General features: G+C 43.6%; 1 protein-coding gene across 3 annotated transcripts in view; it reads right to left on the bottom strand.

Moving 5' to 3' along the window:
• The window catches only part of RIN3 (Ras and Rab interactor 3), a 111,420-nt gene that overhangs the window by 25,314 nt on the left and 65,226 nt on the right, over positions 1–20,880 (bottom strand). For all 3 annotated transcript variants that reach the window (XM_073349502.1, XM_073349503.1, XM_073349504.1), the window contains 3 exons: positions 19,637–19,728; positions 9,980–11,458; positions 6,656–6,964 (listed from right to left, as the gene is read on the bottom strand). In XM_073349502.1, coding sequence (XP_073205603.1) covers positions 6,656–6,964; positions 9,980–11,458; positions 19,637–19,728 — 1,880 coding nt within the window. The remainder of the gene's footprint in view (positions 1–6,655; positions 6,965–9,979; positions 11,459–19,636; positions 19,729–20,880) is intronic.

Below are 20,880 nucleotides of genomic sequence, written 5' to 3'. Positions count from 1 at the left end.
AGAAGAATGACACAGGGTAAAACAGAATGGGGAAGTTGCAAGCTTCTTCCAAGCACACAGGGCACGTGTGATAGGAGTATTATCCTGCTCTCATTAAGTGCCCAGTTGTCTTTGAAGGAGGCGGCCGGTGGCGTGTCTACAAATCCTAGAGCAGACGTAACCAATCTGTAGAGTCCCTCATCAGGGGCTGAAATTGCTGTTTACATCCTACATCCAACTATAGCCATAACTAGAACTGGTACCCACGTGGTGCACTGACAGCAGCTCTGCTAAGGAGATCTGAGCTCCAGGCTACTCTTTGCAGCTCTTACAGCTTGTTGTGCCTTCCGGGATGAAGCTGACTTCCCCATCTTAATTAAATTCCTTACACTGTGTAGTGACACAGTTAACATGAAGGGCTCTCTTCCCAGCCACTATGGACTCACCCAGTGTGAGTGATATTTTACATTATCCATTAGACTGTGGCACTGTTTGATTTGCTATTTTTAAGTTATAACCATGCGAAGTATGTGTCTGATACACACCCTCAGCATAACAAGAAGAGCAGGAAGAGATTGCATTAGAGGCCAAAATCTGCTTCTCAGAGCCTTTTCCTGCACATTACTGTTATTTACAGGATTGTTATTTTTGGATTGTAAGCTCTTTGAGGCAAGGTCCATCACCTACTAAACGTTTGTACAGCTGGTTGAGGCTCCCAGGTGCTGCCACATTGAAATGTAATATTTATATTGCAGTAAAACCCAAAGGCCTCAGATCTGTCACCCTGTTGCACTGAGCACTATATAAACATATATGAAGACATCGGGCTACCCATGGTTCCTACCCTGTAAAGCTTGCAATCTAATCTGACCAGTGAGATGTGAAGGCGGGGAGGCAGAGGAGTACAGTGATATATACACACATGCAGACGTGCAATTTGTAAAAAAATTGATATAAATAGACCTAGCCATAATTAATTGGCTGATTTCTCACCAGCATTGTAGCAGAGGTGCATCTTGGAGGAGGAATTTGGAGGAGGAGAGGGTAGTGGCCCGATGGATCAGTTCTGTGCATAAAGGTCAGAGTAAAAGGTGCAGAGATGCTTGCTCAGGAAGCTGAAAAATGGGTAGAGAAGGCATGTGGGTGGAGTGGAGGAGGTAGGGAGGACATGATGAGACACAAGAGCAGACAAGTAAGGAGGGGCAGAATTGTGGAGGGCCTGGGAAATGCGAACAAGAAGCTTGACCTTGATGCTATAAAACTGGGGGAGCCAACAGAGAGATTCAAGGAAGAGGGTGTGTGTACCCCACACAGGTTCGGAATGGGCCTAGGAGGCCAATTGACATACAGAGCTGTGCCTGGAGAATTGTACAGGCTTAACTGAGAATGAGGCCCAGCTGAGCAGGTGCTGGGAGAGGACTATAAACAGAAGAAGTTGAGAGCAAAAGGAGGCTGCAGTTATTCTTTGGGACTAGAGCAGGGCAGGATAGATAAAAATCATTTAGTATTTTTAAAAAAAAATAAAAAATCCAATTTTTTAATTTAAGGGGTTTTTAGTTTAATTCAGATTGCTTTATTTTATTATTTAAACGATAATAAGATTTTCTTTTTAAACATAAACCTGTTTAACATGAAATCTGAATTTAATACAAAATATGTTAAGGCCTAAACTTATTATAATCTCTTAACACATTTAAGAAATATACTGATGCTATGAGCCTATCTTGAAGCTAAAGGCTGCTTTTCTATATAAAGAATGAATCGGAGGGGGAAAAATTAACTTTCAAGGTCAAGCTTTATAAATATGGCAGAACAGGCCATGTACAGTATTAAGTGCTTGATCCTGTGAGGGGCCTAGGAACTGTGCTACTGGGGGCAAGAGACTGGCAAAGTCATCACAGGCATTGGGACCTGGCCTCTGACTCAAGGAGACTCCATCATGTGATCTCACTAGGTAGCAAAAAGATGTACCAAATCTAGTGTAAAGGGTCTATCTAGTTGTATGTCAACATGTTTTAGCAATTATATTGACCAATGAGAAAGTACCTTTCTTTAGAAAATAACTGAAATACAAATAGAAAAGTTGATTCAAATCAATTATTTAAATCATTATTTAAAATCACCCTCATTTAAATCAGTCCACCCTAGAGAGGGAAGAGACTGGGAGGATCATGGAAGAAGTCAAGGGGAACAGTTGGTCCTGGGATCCTCTCCTGAATAGAAAAGTGTGGCAGGAGGCTAGGGGAGAGACAGCAGAGTGGAGCAGGCTCTGGTGGGAAGGCCTGACAAAACAGCAGGAACTGAATTTACAGGGAGAGAGCCCTGGGAGGCGTCCAGTGGAGGCATGAAAGATCAAGCCCAAAAAGGGCAGAAGAGGTTTTAAGCCTGTGCTTTTCAGTTTGGTGTTTTGTTGAGGGATTCCAAGGAAGGTCCTGGAGTGCACCAGCCATGACAGAAGGGTGACCCTACAGAGGTGGCAGCAGGAGAGAAGGCCTGAGAAAGGCTGGGTAGGAAGAACCAAAGGAAGGCAACAGCAAGCAGTTGTCACGGCTGGATTGTGGTGTAGTGGGCAGGCCTGGGTTCCCCTACCAGCCACTGGTATGGTGGCATGAGGCTGCAGGAGGGGACAAGGATGACAGAGAGCCCTGAGAAAAGGGAGTGAAGACCACAGGCCCAGAATTGGGGCTGAAGTCACGATACAAGGTCTTGGACACTGGTTTGTTGGACTTTCTATTACCCCAGAAGGGATGGCCTTAAATCATGACCTGGTTGGTGAGATGAGGCATGAGAAGAGGTGGACCACCAGAGGACCAGCACGGCCATGGCAAGGGGTGCCAGAGGGAGGAAAACCAGTACACCATGCCAGGCCACAAGGAGTTGCTTCAGCGGTGAGCCCTGCCTCTTCACAGGGTGGTAAGGTTAAAGTAATGGGCAAGGAAGATGGATCTTGTCTTAGCTATTCCTTGTACTAGTCTGAAAATAGTGGATCAGCTCCATAGCTCCCTTGACTTAAAGTCAAGGGAGCTATTCCAGTTTTCACCAGATGAGGATCTATCCCATTGTGTTTAAATTCTAAACATAGCAAGTAGGGCTTTGGGGAATTTAACTACAGCAAACTTACTGTGCATTTTTATTGTGTATGTTCAAGTTAAACTTTTGACATCGGGTTAAAACTCTCTGACAAGTCTGCATATATGTGGGCTGAGCAACATTTTCTGCTAGGACACACCCCCCTACTTCCACCTCACACATTTGTTTTCCTTGCTTCAGCAGTGAGAAAGCTGGAGACACTACATTTCTGCTCTGCAGTTATAACTTGAGGAATAATTAGGAACTGCCCTAGGTTGTTGTTGATTTTTATGAACAAATAAGGAATGGGGATTCACAGTTTTTAGAATTACTGCCATGAATGTTGAAAGGGTCATGAAACTTCTAAGTCAGGCTGGGCTGACCTATGTATACACTGAAATCTCATCTTAAGAAACTGGGAATTCAGCGTGGTTAAAACTGAGCCGTCTATACTGGCCTCCTACCTTGGGCTTACACATTCCTCTCTTACCATGCATATAGGGGTTCTATCTTGGTTTTGATTACAGCTCTGTGAAATTATCACAATCCAGCTGAAAAAACACATAAAAGTGCCCTGGCCTGGGTTTTGGTAGAGGTAAACCTCAGCTACCGGATTTGCTTCCAAACTTCCCCAGACTTCACAGGTGTGAAGCTTTAGAGTTCTGGTTTGAATTCCCCACTGCAAAGTCTGGAGACATATAATGTGTTCCTCTCTGGGCTCATCTCTAGTTTTAATGCAACCTTGTAAGTGCATCAAAAACTTAAGAAATTGGCAGTTTTGCAGGGTTATGACAAAATCAGGTGGACCTTGGTGTAATTGTGTTTTATCTTGAAATATTAGGTAGATTCTCAGGCCTGACTTGTCCCTGAATTAGCACAAAGGAAATGCAGCCAGCTGGGGCAGTCACACCAGATAGTGTAATTAGTTACTGTTATTCTACAGTTACCATTCTTGTCACAGCTAGACCTTTGTCTTTTTGGCACAGGGAAAGGTTGGATTGGGACTCCATCTGCTCTGCAATTGGAAGAGATGGGAACTTACTGATTCAGTGATGAGCAAAAGGAGCTTAATGAAGTGCAGATAATTATACAGGAAGCTGAGGACAGAGTGTACTCTTCCTATGTGAAGAATACTGCCTGGACTTGAAGCTGGCTGAAAGAATGAGAGGGATGGGTTCCTATTCTCGGGGTGATTAGGAGGATAAAGAGAATTCCCAGCACAGTGAAATCTGGTTCTGAATAGCCTAAAGCACTTCGTTAAATTTATGACTAGAGCTGTTTGGGAATTTTCCACTGGAATGATTTTTTGACGGAAAATGCAGTTTCAGCAAAATTTTTGCCAAAAAATGTTGAATTGCTGTTAGGAAAATCAAAATGAAATATTTTGTTTCAGGTAGGTTTGACATGAATTGGAATATTTTGTTTTGTTGAGCTAGCCCAAAAATGCCTAGATCAGAATCAGTACTACAAAACATTAAACTGCCTTTCCCAATCAGCTCATTGCCTTATGGAAGTTGTAGTTTAGACCCCAAGTCTCTTCTATGGACTAGACTCCCTGGAGGATTATATCTGTTATAATGCAACATGGATTTCCCTCTGACCTGCTGTATGACATATTATGGGAGCCACATGAATCTGGGTGCATTATGGGAGATATATTCCAGCCAGGGACCTAGTCCCTGGGGATAATGGGACCATCAGTTTTTGAAACTACAGCTCCCATGAGGCAATGAGCTGAACTGGGAAATACAGTGTAAATGTTTTGTAGAACTGATTTGAAATTCCAGTTCAACAAACCAAAATGAAACACTTCAGTTTCAGGAATGTCAAAATGTTGTGTCTTGTTTTGATTAAAAATCTTAAAACAAAACGTTTCAACATTTTCAAATCAAATATTTTCAAAATTTCCATTCCATGACAAATTTTGAATTTTTGATCTTTGAGGCAAAAACAAATGTTGAAATATCAGAATGGCCTGTGAGACAGAAATTCTGAATTTCGCATAGCTCTAGTTATATCTGAGAAGCAATGCACAAGAATCACATGGAGATTATGCCAGATATGTGGCACTTAGGGTTAACACTTCGGTCAGTCAATTCAAAATGTGTTTTTAAGAGTAAAATGATGATGGATTTTCTTAATGTACAGTGCTGTGTATTCCACCACAATGTGTCCAAATATATTTTATTACATTTAAAGTCTGTCTTGATAGGACAGATACACTAGAGAAGTGCAATAATGGTTTTCTAAGCCTACTGAAGCAATCATGAAATAGTAACAAACAATATTAACACTTTGCACCTACACAATGTCCTGGGCGCACCCTCTGCACATTCCAGCCAAGGTTTTGGAAAGACAAAACCCAAGAGATGTTCCCCAGAGAACCCTTCTCAGGTTTTACACTTAGTCCAGTGCATTGTGGGACAGGACTTTGGGAGTTTAGGGAGAGCTATATGAATACTTCTGACAATTTAGGAAATCTGTCTGGACAACTTAAATATTCTGGTGGTTGTTATGAAATTATTATGCAGTTGTTACTATGAAAATTGCAGTATCATGAATGTCTCTCTGTATCCACCATTGCTGACAAACCTTTCAACATGTACCTCCCAAACGAGGGACAATGGTGAGCTGCTAGTATGCAACAACTAGCTCTTTGGGACAATGGGTTTGCTCTTGCTGGGAGAAAATACTTCGTCCTCTTGTCTGAAAGGCGTGAGGAAGTGAAGAGAGTGTAACTTTCCCACGCAGGACAAAGAGACAGAGATGACAAAACAGGAGGTTATAAAAGGAAGACTCACATGGAACCACACAGGAAGTTTGGAAAGGAGAGAAGAAGGGGACAGATCAATCAAGGTCAGAGTAGGCAAACTGGGGGAGAACCCATGTTTCAGAACCCAAGTCATGCACTGCAACAGAAGATCCCTGAATGGTGCTAGGGGACCCTAACCCCAGCCCAAGGAATGGTCTGGAATTATGAGGAAACTGAGGCAGAGAAATGCATGCAGGGTTTATTATTTTTGTACAGATCTCTGTGTATCCTGTTCTATTAAAGAAAGAGCAATGGGGGAAGTCTGAGGGGTCAGTGCTTCCAGAGACTGGACATTGCACCACATAGAAGATCTGTACTTCAAGAGTGTGCCAAGAGGCCCTAAGACAGTGCCAGTGCCCAGGCTCCATTCAGATTCCAGAGGCTTAAAATACATGGAATCCAACAGCTGGATCCCCTTACAGCAGACTCCTGAGGGCCAAGAGGAAGCACTTGAATGTTGTGCAGGACAGACATGATGATCAATGAAGCTTATAGTCATGGACCCCGTTATCAGTGATTTGATTCAAAGAACATTGACTCACTTGGTGTACATCTTATAACATGTTCTATTTGAGCATCTCAGAGTACTTCGCAAACATTAACTGATTAAGTCTAAACATACCTCATGAAAGAGTTATGGTAAACATACTAGCCACCAAGTTCACTATCAAACCAAATTCTTTCCATGTAACTGCAACAAACCCCTTAGTTCCTTGTGCACCATAGCCATGAAAAGAGCAAAGCAGAGATGAAGTGGACAGGGAGAGCAAATGTTTTAATAGATCTCTACTGTACCTGGGTTTCCCTGAGCCATGGAGTCATAGATGAGTTTGCAGGATTTCAGCAGGGTGCTAATCTTCTTCTCTGGGGAGTAGGACTTGTGCATGGTTGTAAACTTGTGAAGGATTTTTTCCAGCACAACAGTTTCAGGCACGCTGGTGGTGACACCCAGGTCAGTGGTGGTTGTGTTCTGTATGACCAACTGGTTCTCTTTCAGCAGCTGTAAGGATCCATCTTTGTTGTGGATTTCCCTTAAGTAGGAATCGATGGCATCTTTTAAAGGTTTCAGGACACATTTGTACAACGCTGACTCAACAATCACCTCTGCATAGGAAGGGGAGAGGAGAATAAGAACAGGGGATCCATGGAAAAAAAAATTAACTTAGTAGCACAGATGCATCCCTAGACCAACCTAGCGCAGCTCCCATGCAAGAACCTGGGCCATGTCAGTTATAAGTGGGGTGCAAATAAATGCAGTTGGTCAAGTAGTGTCATTTGCGTCAAGTTGGCATTCAGTAGGTGTGCCATAGGTAATCTACATATCAAAGGGGCAGAAGTTGGTGGAGGAGGTGTAACTATATCCACCACAGGTCATGGGCAGGGTTTGAACCAGAGCACAGTATCAAAACTAGACTTCTACCAGTTGAACTAAAGGAGTAACTCCATTAACCAGAAGCAGTAGTGTGACACACATTTTACAAGTGCATTACTATCCCGTAACAGGATGGCCAACTAAGGGGAAGTGTAAAGGAAAGCAGAACCCCACTTTCCCACACCGCTCTTGGTTGCTTTTCCTCTAACAACTCTGCTTTTCTAGACCCTTGTTGTGTAGGTTACACTAACTTACTGATATGTAGTAATTTACACCACATTTTATGTTATCTATGAATATGGCCCATGAAGTCTATTTCCTAACACTTGCTTAACATTCAACAGGAGAAAAAAAAACACCCAGACGACAGCAAGCTTGAGAAACTACAGGAAACTGCATTATGCCTGTTGCCTACTTCAATAATACGGTTCAATGGCACTGCAGAAGAGTGCAGCCGCTCAGACAGGGAGCAATGAAAATATGGCAGTTATGTTTATGGGCATGACGTGCAGCTCTTTTAAAGAATCTACTACAGGTTACATGGGAGACAATTAATCTGTGTGCATGAGCGGCTAGTCTGGAGAAGAATTGGAGTCTGAAAACTTTTCCCATGGAAATCCCCACTGCCCTCAATAGAGCTATCCCTGGCCAAGTTTAACCTGTGAGGAGTTTGCTGACTTTGGGTCAAATCCTCCTCTCGCTGGTCTGAAGGAATAGAGCCCATCATCCAACCACGAGTGGGGGGAGGCATGGAAGAAGGGAGTTCTGTTTCTGCAGCATTGCATTTCCAGCCATAACAAACAGATTCCTCCTCTAAGTGAGCATTAACTCAAGCAGGTAACTCTCCACGCTCTGAACCTCTCCCCATCTCCAAAGATGGGGGTTCCAGGGCAGTGACCAGTGGGGACCCTGCAGACAAAGGAACAGAGGAGCTCAGGTGGAGCTCTGAGGCAGGATAGAGGCCCACAGCCTCCATTTGATGGTCCTAGCCTCTGATGAAACTCAGGGGATGCGTGGGTTATTTAAGATGACGTCTGTGACTGTTCTGAAGGTGATGGTGCTACATGTAAACCACTCTCACAGTGGAAAGAAGAAATCTCAGGCAGTGAAAACTTACACCGTTTTCAGCTTCCTCTACAGGAATAACCCACAATGGAGCCAGCATTTGGAGAATGGTAGCCATACACCAGAACTCATGGAATTCAGGGTTTGTCTTTACTTCTAAAAAAGCTGTGGCTTTTACTGCAGGGTAACTAATGCTTGCAAGCTATCCTGAGGTAAAAACACAGTGAAGACCAGGCACTTTAGTTTTACCACAAGGTATACTCGCTGAGTTCAACCTATGTCTTTGCCTGGGGCTGACCTCACAAAATTTACCTCATGGTAAAACTAACATGCCTTGTCTTCAGTGTGTTTTTGAGATAGCTCACATGTGCTAATTACACTGAGGTAAAAACAAAACAAAAAAAAAAACAAAAAAAGGAAAAAACCCACATCTTTTTTAGCAGTGAAGACAAGCCCTCAGTCACCATCTACTATACGGTTGGGTTTTGGTCTGTTTATTCACTTCAAGGTCTGTCTTAACAATGAATATAATTTGCTGATGTTCATTAGTCTGCCTGCAACCCTGGATTTTAGCTTTTGCAGCATCAAAGCTTTGACATTTGGGGAAGTATAGGCTAGATGTCCAGAGAGAGAGAGAGAAAGAAAGACAGGACTGAAGGACATGTCAGTCACCATTAAACGGTATCAAGTCAAATGCCTTATGCAAGGAGGGATTGGTGTTTCCACTTTCCTTCTCATAGGTGAATTCCTATGCCTGGGGGTACTGAATAAACAGACTCATGACCTGTCCAGATATGCAGATCAGGAGTGATTAAAAACCAAAATAACATTACAACATAGGTGCTTCTTAAAGCAATGCTCCAGTTCTCAGGGTAGCCAGCAGGCCTTCCACTAAGTGTCACAGCAAAGAAATACGGTGTGTGATTTTGCATCTGCACATATTTGAATGAGATAAGGATTTTACAGCTCTTTGTACTGTTCCCACAAATAAGCTCTAAACTACTGCAGATCTTTGTACAAAGGCCACTGGCACAATATTCTCCAGAAATTTTAAATTAAAATCTCTGTATTGTTAACAAAGTTATTCCCCTTGAACAGAAGCTGTGATTGAGGTAAACATGAGGCGAGCGCTGTATTTTGGGGTTAGGGCTGCCAGTGCAGCTCCAGTGTTCTTACTAGTTGTGGCGCATGGAGCAAGAATTCATGGTTTCTGCCTTTGAAAACAAACCATGACCTTGCCTTTCCCAGCTAATGTTCAGCTGCTAATACCTGAAATGGATGTCAGAGGTGGGGCAAAATTTTGCTTCCAGAGCTTCACTCCATGTTTTACTTTGACTGGACCTTCTCAAGACATGGAGGTCCACAAAGAGCAGAACTTTGTAGCAGAGATCTGCTTTGTGGACCTTGTAGCTGCAGACAGAGCTTTTTGTAGAGCTTAAGAAAGATTATGCTTGGTCAGTTGAATCTCTCTCAAAGCAATTTTGTTTGAGTTTTTTTATTGGTCTCCAGAGTTTTAATACTGCTACCCTGAATGCAGCCAATCTGAGAGCAGCTTTAGCCCACAGCATTTACATTTCATCAGGCATCTAACAATTTTATAAGGAAAAACTTTTCTCCGTGTCACCATTACCCCCAAACTTCTAGAAATCCTCCCCCTGAAAAGAGTAAAACGTGGGCATTACCTAATTGTTCTTCTTTATAAACGGATGGATCTACGAGAGATTTCAGCTCTGTACTTTGTATTAAATAACTCTTCAGCTGAGTCATCATCATTCGAATTTCTTGTAGCATCTCTGTGCTGGAACTCTGTTTTGCCATCATCTCTAAGCTGTACACTTTATAGTCCTGCACCAAATTGCCAAAGTAAGAGTCCTTGTCCTGTGACAGCTCTACAATCTTCTTCTGCAGCTTTCTGTCAGCAGATAAGAAGACTGTGAAGACGTTCGTTAGGCTTACAAAGGAAAGCCTGTGCTTGGCCTTGCCCAAGATTACAGAATGTGTCTTTTTAATGGAAGGGCTGCTCAGTTGCTCTAGGTCATCCTCCGTACTGCTTGTGGAGTAAGAATCAGGCTCAGAAGCAGAGGTCTGAGCTACTGCATTACTTCCTGGACAGTCCAGCGAGGTATGAGAACCTTTAAGTTCAGATGAGCTAACAGATTTACAGCTAGCATCTGATTCATCCTGAGTGTGTTGGCAGGTGGCATCACCTCCTGGCTGTGGGCTATCCTTGGCTGAAGACTGTGCATTGTGTGTGTCTGGTTCTGCAATGTTTATTTGTTTCGAGTTGCAGGAGCTGGAAGCAGTCAGCAGCCGAGAAATCCTCTTCTTTCTTGGTGGTGGGACAGGGGGCATCTTTACGATTGCCATGGGCTTCCTCTGTAGCGCAGTCAAGTTCTCTTTTTCTGCAGCTTTGGGCTTTGCTTTCTGGCACTCTGATGTGGCTCTCTCAGTAACCACAACAGGCATTTTTACTGCCTTTTTGCACTGAGGATCATTGCTTTCTGTACGAACATCCCGTTCTTCTTGTGTCTGTTCCCCTTTCTGCATTTCACATTTTCCAGGCTTACCAAGGCAGCCCTCTTCTGAAGCTCTTTCAGATGGCCGCCTCCTCGGAGGTATGGAGGGAAGAGCACATTTCTGAGGGACGGCTGATGATGGGGCACTGGATGAGTAGGGTTCTTTTCCCTTTTCTTCCTTATCTTTACTGCCCTCAATTTTCATTTCCTTAGTGCTCTTCCTCAGTTGCTGAAGAAGCAGCTGGTCCTCTTCACAGGCAGTCATGGAATCCTTAGATAGCTTTTCAGGTGGCTTCAGAACTTGACTGTGAGGAAGAGAAGGAGGTGGAGGGGGACGGTGAGGAGACCTCTTAGGATTTGGTGTGGTTGCACTACAGTGATCAGCGCTTGCACTGGAGCTCTTGTAAGGAGGTACATCCGGAGGAAGAGGATTGCTGCACTCCTCTATAAAAATAGGATTCACAAACCACAGCTTGTCATTTCCTATTGACAGCTCAATTTCACATGAACAGTGGTTTGTGCTACTTGCAAACTGTTGGCTAGACCTTAGATTGTTCGCCTGGGCAGTTCTGAGGGCAGAGTCTTTCACAGGCTGGGAAATCCCCCCTCCTGTTCTTCTGTGGTTCAAAGAGGAGTCCCAGAAGCCTGTAAAAAAATAACAGAATGAGACAATGCCCTGAGAGAACATTATCATGTCTGACAGGATATGAGAAAACTACTTTGTATCAAAAGAAGTGATGCAAACTTCGCAAACCCCAAATCCACACTGGACCCAACCCTCTTCGGGGTTCAAACTCAGATGCAGCTAGGAAAAAAACAGAAATTTCACTAGAAAACTGTTCACAGTCCAACTGTCAGAAGCTCATCCAACAAGAACCATTGACCTGATGCGGTTTGTCCATTGCTAAGTCTGAAGGCAATAGAAGCAATTAAAATAAAGTAGGTATGCCCCCTACTGTGGTCATTGTCCTCAAAATATACCCGTAACCTTAGATAACTAAGGAAGGAGGGGGCATGACAGGGATGGGCGGAGGCTGGGCATGGTGGAGCCGAGTTTCCCTACTCCAGGGCAGAAGTTAGAGCAGACCACCAGCTACTCTAATTCCATCATTGCCAAGGGGCCAAGACTCAGAGAGCTGGAGCATAGGATCAGACTGGATCAGACCCATGTCCAAACAGTCCGGTATCCTGACAGTGGCCAGCACCTGCTGTTTCAGGGGAAAGTATAAGAACCCTGCACATGTGGCATAATCTGCCCCATGCATTTGGTTTTATCCTAGTCTCCAACAGTTGAAGATTAGCTAAACCCTGAAGCATGTAGATTCCTATCCCTTTCGCAAGCTGTTGTTAGCATTAAGTATTATAACTCGGGTATTCCAGTTATGCATAGAATGCCTGATCCCTCTTTGAATCTTGCATTGAAACTGGCTCTCTGCTCAGCTGTGCCACTGCAGCTCATGGAAACAAAACAGAGCCTGGAGAATTATGTGTATTGCTTTAAGGCGTTAGACCAAAGTATCAGAGAACAGTTAAAATATTTCAATGTCACCTACACCTGACTGGCAGAGAAGCCATTGTTTCAGATGCAAGTGACTTTGGCACACTGAAAACCTGTCTTCAGTAAGTGTTTGTATACCACCCTATACCGGAAACCTACTGACCACTACTCCTACCTACATGCCTCCAGCTTCCACCTGGACACACCACACGATCCATTGTCTACAGCCAAGCTCTACGATACAACCGCATTTGCTCCAACCCCTCAGACAGAGATAAACACCTACAAGATCGCTATCAAGCATTCTTACAACTACAATACCCACCTGCGGAAGTGAAGAAACAGATTGACAGAGCCAGAAGAGTACCCAGAAGTCACCTACTACAGGACAGGCCCAACAAAGAAAATAACAGAACGCCACTAGCCATCACCTTCAGCCCCCAACTAAAACCTCTCCAACGCATTATCAAGGATCTACAACCTATCCTGAAGGACGACCCATCCCTCTCACAGATCTTGGGAGACAGGCCAGTCCTTTCCTACAGACAGCCCCCCAACCTGAAGCAAATACTCACCAGCAACTACACACCACACAACAGAACCACTAACCCAGGAACCTATCCTTGCAACAAAGCCCGTTGCCAATTGTGCCCACATATCTATTCAGGGGACACCATCACAGGGCCTAATCACATCAGCCACACTATCAGAGGCTTGTTCACCTGCACATCTACCAATGTGATATATGCCATCATGTGCCAGCAATGCCCCTCTGCCATGTACATTGGCCAAATTGGACAGTCTCTACGTAAAAGAATAAATGGACACAAATCAGATGTCAAGAATTATAACATTCATAAACCAGTCGGAGAACTCTTCAATCTCTCTGGTCACTCGATTTCTGATCTAAAAGTGACTATTCTTCAACAAAAAAACTTCGAAAACAGACTCCAGCGAGAGACTGCTGAATTGGAATTAATTTGCTCCAGGCCAACGGGAGCTGCGGGAAGTGGCGCAGGCAGAGGGACATACTGGCTGCCACTTCCTGCAGCCCCCATTGGCCGGGCACAGCAAACTGCGGCCAGTGGGAGCCGCGATCAGCCAAATCTGAGGACACAGCAGGTAAACAAACCGGCCCGGCCCGCTGGGGCTTTCCCTGAACAAGTGGCGTCCCAAGTTTGGGAAAAACACTGCCCTATAGGAAGTATTATGAAGCACAGGGACTACTGCAAATCCCCTGTCTATTGATCTAAGGAAAAAATGACACTTTTTTGTGAGGGCACCCACTGTATGGCCTATGCACTCAAGAATCCAACACGCAACCCAAAGGCATGATAGGAAACACAGAGGTAGAGGATAGCTAGATACCAGAGCTTAAGTAGTCTAAGCAATTGCTTAGGTCCCCAAGCAGTTCAAGGGGGCCCCCCTATTCACTTTATATTATGTGTTGGGAGGGGGAGGGGAAATATTCCTGCTTAGGGCCCCCAATGGGTTAGCACCGCCTCTGCTGTACACAGTAGTTTAGAATGGAGATCCATACATCTTATATTACCCAGCCAGGACCCCTAACCATCGAACCGGTGCTCCTTGCACACTCCCAGTGCACAAGGCACATCTCTGCGTTTCAGCAAGGGAAGCCAACTGGCCATTCTAGGAATGGAAGCAATGGCCTGGGGCATGGATCCTGCAAACACTTGCTATCAGACACAATGCTCATTCTGCCAGGAGAAGTGGGGGGGAGGGATAGCTCAGTGGTTTGAGCTTTGGCCTGCTAAACCCAGGGTTGTGAGTTCAATCCTTGAGGGGGCCATTTAGGGATATGGGGCAAAAATTGGGGACTGGTCCTGCTTTGAGCAGGGGGTTGGACTAGATGACCTCCTGAGGTCCCTTCCAACCCTGATATTCTATGATTCTAAGTCCCATTGATGTGACTGCTCCCAGGAGCTATGCCTTCCACAAAGCTTTCAGTCCTGTACCCTCAGTGGTAAATTCTGAGGGCCAAAGCCTCCTCTCAGTTACACCAGCATAAACCCTTAAGCATCAGCTGAGGGTGGAACAGAAGAGCCTTTGGCCACGAATCAATGAAATAGCTCGAGTTCATTTTAGAGACTAACCAATTTATTTGAGCATAAGCTTTCGTGAGCTACAGCTCACTTCACGAAAGCTCATGCTCAAATAAATTGGTTAGTCTCTAAGGTGCCACAAGTACTCCTTTTCTTTTTGCGAATACAGACTAACACGGCTGTTACTCTAAAACCTGAGTTCATTTTGAGTTTCAGTATCTGAGGGCTGGTTCACCCCTGCCCAACCCCACTTTCACGCCACAGTAACTCCTTTGATTTCACCTGAGGCAACTTCAGCCACCATCAGGCTTGCACACATGATGTAGCCGCACCAGTGCTAAAATGTAATTGTTCTTTCTTCCCATTTGTCATGTGCTGCTCTTAACTCTCTGGTACCTCCCGTCTGCAGCACTGTTTCTTACAGTGATGCTTTTGGTCCTCTACGGGGACCCTCAAAACCTACTGCAAACAGGATCAAGTGCTGCTTTAGCCCATCAAGGACTGGGCTGTTGTCTAGGACAAATTTTGGTTTATAAGCATGTCACAGTATTTTCTTACTCAGGAAAGCTGAGACTACAGTCACTTCATAATGTGATTTCCTGCCATGGGAGAGATGATGATGAACTGGACATGTCTGCTTGAAATAAACAAACACACATTGTTGGGGGCAGTTGAACTGTTTGAGAACAAATTAAACTAACAACTGCAAGAACATGACCATTCATTTGGCATCACCTAGTCTAATACCCTGCTTCCCACAATAGCAAATGGGGCACAGTTCTCCTTAAATTGTTTAACTCCACCGCACGTCAGCAAATGCAGCGCAGTGGAATTTGCTTATCTAGGTAGCGGGATGGAGTTACAGCATCTTGTGGGTTGAGGAAGTGACAGGCACGTCATGCCTATGAAAGGGGAAGATGATGATTTTTCTCAGTAAAATAAAAAAGATGACTCACTATGCAGAAAACCCAGAGCTCAGACCCAAGCTGAATAGCCTGACAGGGCACTGGGCAGATGCCTGGAGTTAAAATGGGGGAGGAATTCTTTTCCCAAAGTAACTGAGGGCTACACACAGCTGCCTCCTAGAAGCTGTTCCGGGGCAATAAATATTCCCTCCCACTGAAGAAAGAATAGGATGATCTGCTCCCACTCCTCTCTCCTGGCACACCCATAAACCTACACCTTCCCACCCACAGCCTGCTGCCAAGTGGGTCTGCGCTGCACATCTGGAAACACATCTGGAAGGGCTGGATTTTCCTCTGTCTTTTCAGTGATGCGTCAGTTAAAGGGGGATTCTTTTTTTGATGAATCCACTCTTTTAAAACCACATTTCAGTGCTCTACACCTTATAATCTTTGACCCTTTGTGTAATAACCAGATCCTGAAAAGGGCAATCTAGCTTGCAGTGGGACATCTAATTTCTGTCCCAGGAGAATATATAACACTTTTGGAGGAAGTGGAAATTGACATAATAGACTTTCAAGCGATGCCAGCTTTCCTTCTGGAAGACAAAAAGGTGGCTGTTTCTAGCACAATCTGTCTGTACAGATTAGATTTTGTTTTAAAAAGAAAGAAACCCAATCCTAAATATTTCATTCTCTTTGACCTTGCTAAGATGTCATGGAGCTCTGGAGATTTAGCATCCCTTCTAGGACAACTGTATACTGCAGGATGTTCTTTGTCTTCAGAAACTTCACTGGGATCCAGTACACACGTTCAAATGCCATCTCACTATTGCCGTCATCACAGTGGAAAGAAGAGGAAGAAAAAGACCTCAGCTTGCTTTTTTGAAAAGCAGCTACTAATTTTGGCTGCTTCTGTTTCTGGGTGCCCAACTTGAGACAGTTTGAAAGAGGCCTCATTTTCAGAAGCTGCTGAGTACCTGCCCTCTGGAAAATCAAGGTCCTTACAGTGTCTCAGGATCGGCTCCCAAAAATTGTGGCTCCCAAAAATCACAAGCCACTTTTGAAAATGTAGGTGAAATTTTATTTTTTGTTATAACTTTGAGCTGCAAAATAGCATTTTCTGAGCATTCAGTATTGGTTGGATACCCAGAGCCAAGGGAGTTTGGACAAAAGCAAAACTTAAAGCAATAATAGGGGATCCTGAAACTTGAGTGAACCTGCTGGCTAAATTCATCAAAGCTGGTATGATTTGAAACTGGTGGGTTTTTCCCAGCCCTACTTGGAAATATAATGCAGAATATTAAAAAACAGATGGGAAAACTCCCAAGTGATTCTATAGCATTAATGACAAATTAGCTTAACACAGATTTCAGGATATCTTGACTGCAGTTCCTTCCACTGGATGTTGTAATGGGACACCATTACAAATATTGTTTGCAGAATAAAGCATTCATAGATATATTTATTTGACAGAAAGCACCAAGAAAACATAATTTTTCTGCTACATTAGTTCATGCAGAAAAAAACAACGGGAGAAACTATCTTGCTGAGTATAGTAGCTGAGCAAACAAGGTTTACATCACTCGGTTAAACATATCAGACACTGGCTTCACCATGGATATAAAAGAAGCTACAGGTGTAATCTCAAAGAAAAGTCAAAGCTCATCTGGTTAAAAGAGCAGAAGAAAAGTTGAACAGGAAACTAGTGTTAGAGCTGGTTGTTGGATGCAACATTTGACGTAACAGGAGTGGGTTTAGTGGTAAGGAATCAGAGTGGCTTAAGCCAGAGGCCTAGTTCAGTTAACAGAACACAGAACTTAGTGGGGAAACAAAATGAGCAAAGTGCACGTGTACAGTTATTATCTAGGGCACTAAGATTTTGAACAATCATTTACAGCAGCAAGTAGAGATGGGAGAGTCATAATAAAAATCTGTGTTACGCTAGACACCTAATTTTTTGGGTTGATCAGTTGAATACTGCATACAAATGTGGTCTCCTCATCTCAAAAAAGATATACTGACATTAGAAAAGGTTCCAAGAAGGGCAACTAAAATGATTAGGGGTTTGGAACGGGTCCCATATGAGGAGAGATTAAAGAGGCTCGGACTTTTCAGCTTGGAAAAGAGGAGACTAAGGGGGGATATGATAGAGGTATATAAAATCATGAGTGGTGTGGAGAAAGTGAATAAGGAAAAGTTATTTACTTGTTCCCATAATATAAGAACTAGGGGCCACCAAATAAAATTAATGGGCAGCAGGTTTAAAACAAATAAAAGGAAGTTCTTTTTCACACAGCGCACAGTCAACCTGTGGAACTCCTTGCCTGAGGAGGTTGTGAAGGCTAGGACTATAACAGGGTTTAAAAGAGAACTGGATAAATTCATGGAGGTTATGGCTATTAGCCAGGACGGGTAAGGTCATATTAAAGAAGTTCAGTATTAAAATCACAAATGAGTTTGATTCCCCATAGTTTAAATTCCAGAGTATTACTAATTAAGAGGTCTCTTGGTTTTTGGTACTGTTTCTCTCCTTCTCTGTGTGAAACTTGCAAGCTGCTAATTGTGTTAGTACATTCTAAGATAGAGTCCGTTCTCAAAGCAATTCTTTGTAACAACAACTACTCACACAGAGAGAGACTCAAAGCAATACTCTGTAACAACAGAAACAGCACCCAGAGACTTCCCGCCCTTTTGTTGTATTCATCTCGCTTTGTTAACAATTGTGATTAAAATAGAGCTAGAGGATGTATGTGGATGGATGCTTGGTGTGGATAATAACTGAATGATCAGGGAGGTGCCAGCCTAAGAATCCAGTGTCCATTGGCTGAAGAAGGCGTCAAGTGGAAATAACCAGAGGACCCCCAGAGGGCAGACTGGAATCCACCCAACAGCCTCAAGGATGGGAGAACCAAACAACAAGATAACATCTGGCAGCACAGAGCCATTAGGAATGTGCCATCTGCTGATTGATTCAGCAACAGCATGATGAAGCAATTCCCATAGACTGGCGTAGGAAGAAATTCCTATAAAAATGGACTCTAGAAAGTGAGAACTTTGGGGTCTAATTCTGCAAACCAACTTCCAGGAGCATCAGATGAGCATCTGACAAGGCTTTGCTCCCTCCTCATGTCCAGGCCACCTGGCCAGTAGCTTGGCATGAGCAACTCTAAGGCTGGTAACTATGATAACAACCTTGCAGAACCTGTGTGTGTCTGTGTGTGTGTGTGTGAATAAATATGAAATTGAATGGAATGTTATAGCTATATAATGTTATAACTAACTGCTTACTATAATTCTTTCTGTATTCACAATAAATGTGGCATTTTGCCTTTTCCCCTTTAATAAGATTCTGCTAGTTTTTATTTTATTTGTATAACAAGGAATGATGTCCCTAGCCTGTTTGTCAGCGGGTGGAAATGGATGGCAGGAGAGAGATCACTTGATCATTACCTGTTAGGTTCACTCCCTCTGGGGCACCTGGCATTGGCCACTGTCGGTAGACAGGATACTGGGCTGGATGGAGCTTTGGTCTGACCCAGTATGGCCATTCTTACGTTACTTGGAGAGCACTGAATTCATGCACCTTGAAGCCACCAAGGCTCAACTCCAGGGCGAAGTAATGAAAGCAGGTCAGCTTTATACATCAACATAAATGAAGATGGTGCTTAATCAGCAAATTGGCACTGATCTGATATCCTCCAAATGACATTTTTCAGAATGGCACCATTTAAGGTGGCAGTGGATCACTAGTTTGAAGGTGGGTCATGTAGTCAAAAATACCCAATCTTCTGAAGATTCTGTCCCAGCTGAACTTGACCCAAGTAATCAAAAGCAGATCAGCTCTACCACTTGGTGAGTGACCCATCCACAGTAGTCATTGCATTTTCCATGAGTCCTGTGAGATTAATCCAAATATAGAGGTTTCACAGCTCATAGGTCTTTCCCCCCCAATCACTTGAGAACAGGGAAAAGATTGTGAGGTGATGAACTGCTGGAATGTGAGGGTGGTTTTAGCTTTTCATTTGCCTGGATTGCCAGTTATTTTGAATATTTGCCCGTTATGCTGAATGGCACTTATGCACATTTGTTATGTTGGAGTGTCCTTTAGTGTGGGTATTTCTACATTATACCCTGGGCACCTACAGGTCCTGGACAGGTGCCCCTTTTTAGTGTGTCTGTATAAAAGAAAAGAAAATTCATCTCCCCTGCATTTAGGCTTCTCTACCTGTTCTGAGAGCAGCACAAAGCAGTTGTACTGCCTCTCTTATCCACCAGCCATGACAACCCTCAACTGCTTTGAAGCTACTAGGTTCTCGTGAGCTTGCGTAAAGCTCAAGCTGTTTCATAAAAGACTTACCTATCCCCAGGCTAGCAATGGTTTCGAGGTCTGCAAAGCTATTGGCCTCCAGTATTGCTTGGGGAAGCCTGAGTGTGAAGGGCAGCAAATCCCTGTGAAAATAAATAAAGCAAAAAACCCAACCATTAGGAACTCAGAGTTTTGCCATTTGATTGTAGAGATCTGATTTGCTAGCAATTCTAGCTCTGTTCTGCCAGGTGTGGAGGGCCCTTAATGCCACTAAAGTCACCAGTGCAATCCCCAAGCTTAGACAAGGAAAGCTGCAAGATCCACTGGCTGAGTTTACTCTGGTCTCAAGCAGATTCTCAGCCCCAGTGAGGCTGCTTTGGGCCAAGCTGGTGGCTTCATCTTGGTTTCTTCCATGCTAAAGGAGGGATAAGGATACCCACCCCCACTGGGCCACTGTGAGGCTAAATGCTTGTAATGTTTGTAAAACACAAAGAGACCTTTGGATGGAAAGTGCTATGATAGAATCATAGTATTAGAAGGAACCGCAAGTGTCACCTAATCTAATCCCCTCTAGCACTTCAGTACTTAGACTGGGTTCTTTGGAGCAGGGACCATCTTTTTGTTCTGTATTTGTACAGTTCCTAGCACAGGGGGGGCCTGGCCCATTAGTAGGGGCTCCTAGGTGCTACTGCAGTACAAATAATAAAGAATAATAAGTATGTACAAAGTTATGAATTAATACTTATAATTCGAATTATCTTGGGGTAACAGACTTTCCTCTATCACTTTTCTCATCTCTTCCTACTCCGCCTCCCTCCTTTACATAAAATCAGAGCTTAACATATTTTAGATTCTAAATAGCAAAGTAGGATTATGGAGTAGGGTCTGGCTACACTGAGTGATGTGACAGACAGTGCCTGGTGAAGGATCATCTGGGCAGTGGGAAACTGGCTGCATTCATGAGTCATCTATTCCTAGACTTTCTAACATTTGGGGTTTTGGAAGGTGTAGAATTTTTATAAGGAAAATGTGACGGGTGTTAGCTGGATTCCACTGAAATAAACCTTCACTCTGAGTTCTATGGTAATTATGCTTTTGGGATCGCTACAAATTGTTTAGGTTTGCTCCTTGTCTAACAATAATTTGCTATACGGTCTCTCCCTACTCCCCATCCTAACAAGGCCCTTCAAAGTCAATAATAAAATTAACAAGACAGTGAAGAGCTGGGTCTGCATGGCTTTATGTGTGAAAAAGCTTAGCTAACCATTCTGCAAGCAGCAGGAAATCATATTTAG

This window comes from Lepidochelys kempii, chromosome 6 (assembly GCF_965140265.1).
Source record: "Lepidochelys kempii isolate rLepKem1 chromosome 6, rLepKem1.hap2, whole genome shotgun sequence".
NCBI lineage: Eukaryota > Metazoa > Chordata > Testudines > Cheloniidae > Lepidochelys > Lepidochelys kempii.
This window is presented reverse-complemented; position numbering and strand designations above follow the sequence as displayed.